Raw genomic sequence first — 1,504 nt, 5'->3', positions numbered from 1 at the left:
GTGTGTGTGTTCATTCAGTGTGTGTGTGTGTGTGACTTGGCTTGGGTGGCAGCGCGTGTGTGACTCGATTAAGTTGTTAAATGTTTAGGCTCGATCAGCCAAAGGGTTAAGCAAAGGCAATGAATTAGAGTAAAGGGTTGTTAATTATTTTATATAAAGGCAACAAATATGCAGCCAGCTAAGGACAGACAATGAGTGTTAGCTCTATTGTTGCTTATTGTCCAAGATATTGCTGAACGCTCTTCATCTATAAATAATGTTATATATAAATGTGTTAGCATCAAAGCTTTTGTTGCCTGAATAATCTCATGGCCAATTAGTTAACAAACCTTTTGTACTTAAATAATGCTTAGCACTCTGCTTTCCAATATGCATATCTATATATATTTGCATATAGTTTACATTTGTTTACATGCTTGCAAATGAATTCACACTTTGTAGCTCATCCTCATCATCAGCAAATGTCATGCTCGCATTGCTTAGAAAATATTCCTTGACAATGTCCGGCGCACGCAGCTTCATTTCCTCCAAAGTGATGAGCTCCGGAATTTTGCGCTGCTGAAACTTTACCACAAACACTATCTGATCTTCATCTATAATGCTAGTGATAATGCCCTCCGGGCGCAGTTTGCGTTTGAAGCCATTATTTGTTGTAGTCAGCGGCTTATTCGGCAGCTTCACAGCACGTTTGAACATTATGCGCACATATTTCTGTTTACAATGCTTATTAATGAATTAATTGCTTAATATGTCTTATAACTTACGCAGTTGTAGGACAAATCCTTGTACGATTCGATTGGCACTGAATTAATGCTTAGATCTGTTAAAGACAAAAGTTAGTTAAGTAACAAAGCCACGTGGTAAGTCTTACCCGCATCAGTTAGTTCACTTATGTCCAGATCATCCTGCATGCAATATGAGAAATAAATATTTTAATCATATTTACACTTGCTTATTGTTTATTTACCAAAAGACTAAGCTCCTCATCCATTTTATAACCATTTATCTCATCCATTTTATAGCAATATGAAAATTTTTCGCATTTACTTTTGCGCTCTGGGTTACACTTTTGTCGCTTATAACTTCAAATGGGCAGCACTTTATTGCTTTCACCACTGGCAGTCGCAGTTACTCTAAAATAATCGTTAAAGCATTTAATATTCAAATAAACATTCAAATGCAATATGTTAGTATTCTAAGTATGAGAATATTTTAAGCATATTTTTAACTACATAAATCATTAAATAAATTAACTTATGCTACACTTTTTAGTAATCAATAAGTGCTGCATTAAAATATTTCTTAAAGTATTCATAACAAGTCACGAATGCGCATTGAGCTTTGCTCAGCTGCTACTTTTATAATTATCGATTATTTCCTTACGTTCGCTTTTCGATAAATTTTTAAACAAAGTCGTTTCACTCTTAATAAGTTTGCTTGTAATTAACTGCTACTGATTATCAAATTTTATATTATACACAAGCTTAAAGTTCTAAATTTGCTA

The 1,504-nt window shown here is 33.9% G+C and overlaps 1 protein-coding gene across 1 annotated transcript; it reads right to left on the bottom strand.

Annotated features, from left to right (window-relative positions):
• Positions 1-378: 378 nt before the first annotated feature.
• On the bottom strand, positions 379-1,066 carry LOC117134804. The gene is made up of 4 exons (XM_033293760.1): positions 968-1,066; positions 872-905; positions 765-820; positions 379-711 (listed from the first exon to the last, which is right to left on the bottom strand). Exons 1-4 carry the CDS (start codon positions 1,013-1,015, stop codon positions 409-411), a joined length of 441 nt encoding a protein of 146 aa, XP_033149651.1. The 5' UTR covers positions 1,016-1,066; the 3' UTR covers positions 379-408.
• Between the last annotated feature and the right edge of the window lie 438 nt (positions 1,067-1,504).

This window comes from Drosophila busckii, chromosome 3L, assembly GCF_011750605.1.
Source record: "Drosophila busckii strain San Diego stock center, stock number 13000-0081.31 chromosome 3L, ASM1175060v1, whole genome shotgun sequence".
NCBI lineage: Eukaryota > Metazoa > Arthropoda > Insecta > Diptera > Drosophilidae > Drosophila > Drosophila busckii.
Note: the sequence above shows the minus strand (reverse complement) of the source record. Positions and strands in the feature narration are given on the sequence as shown.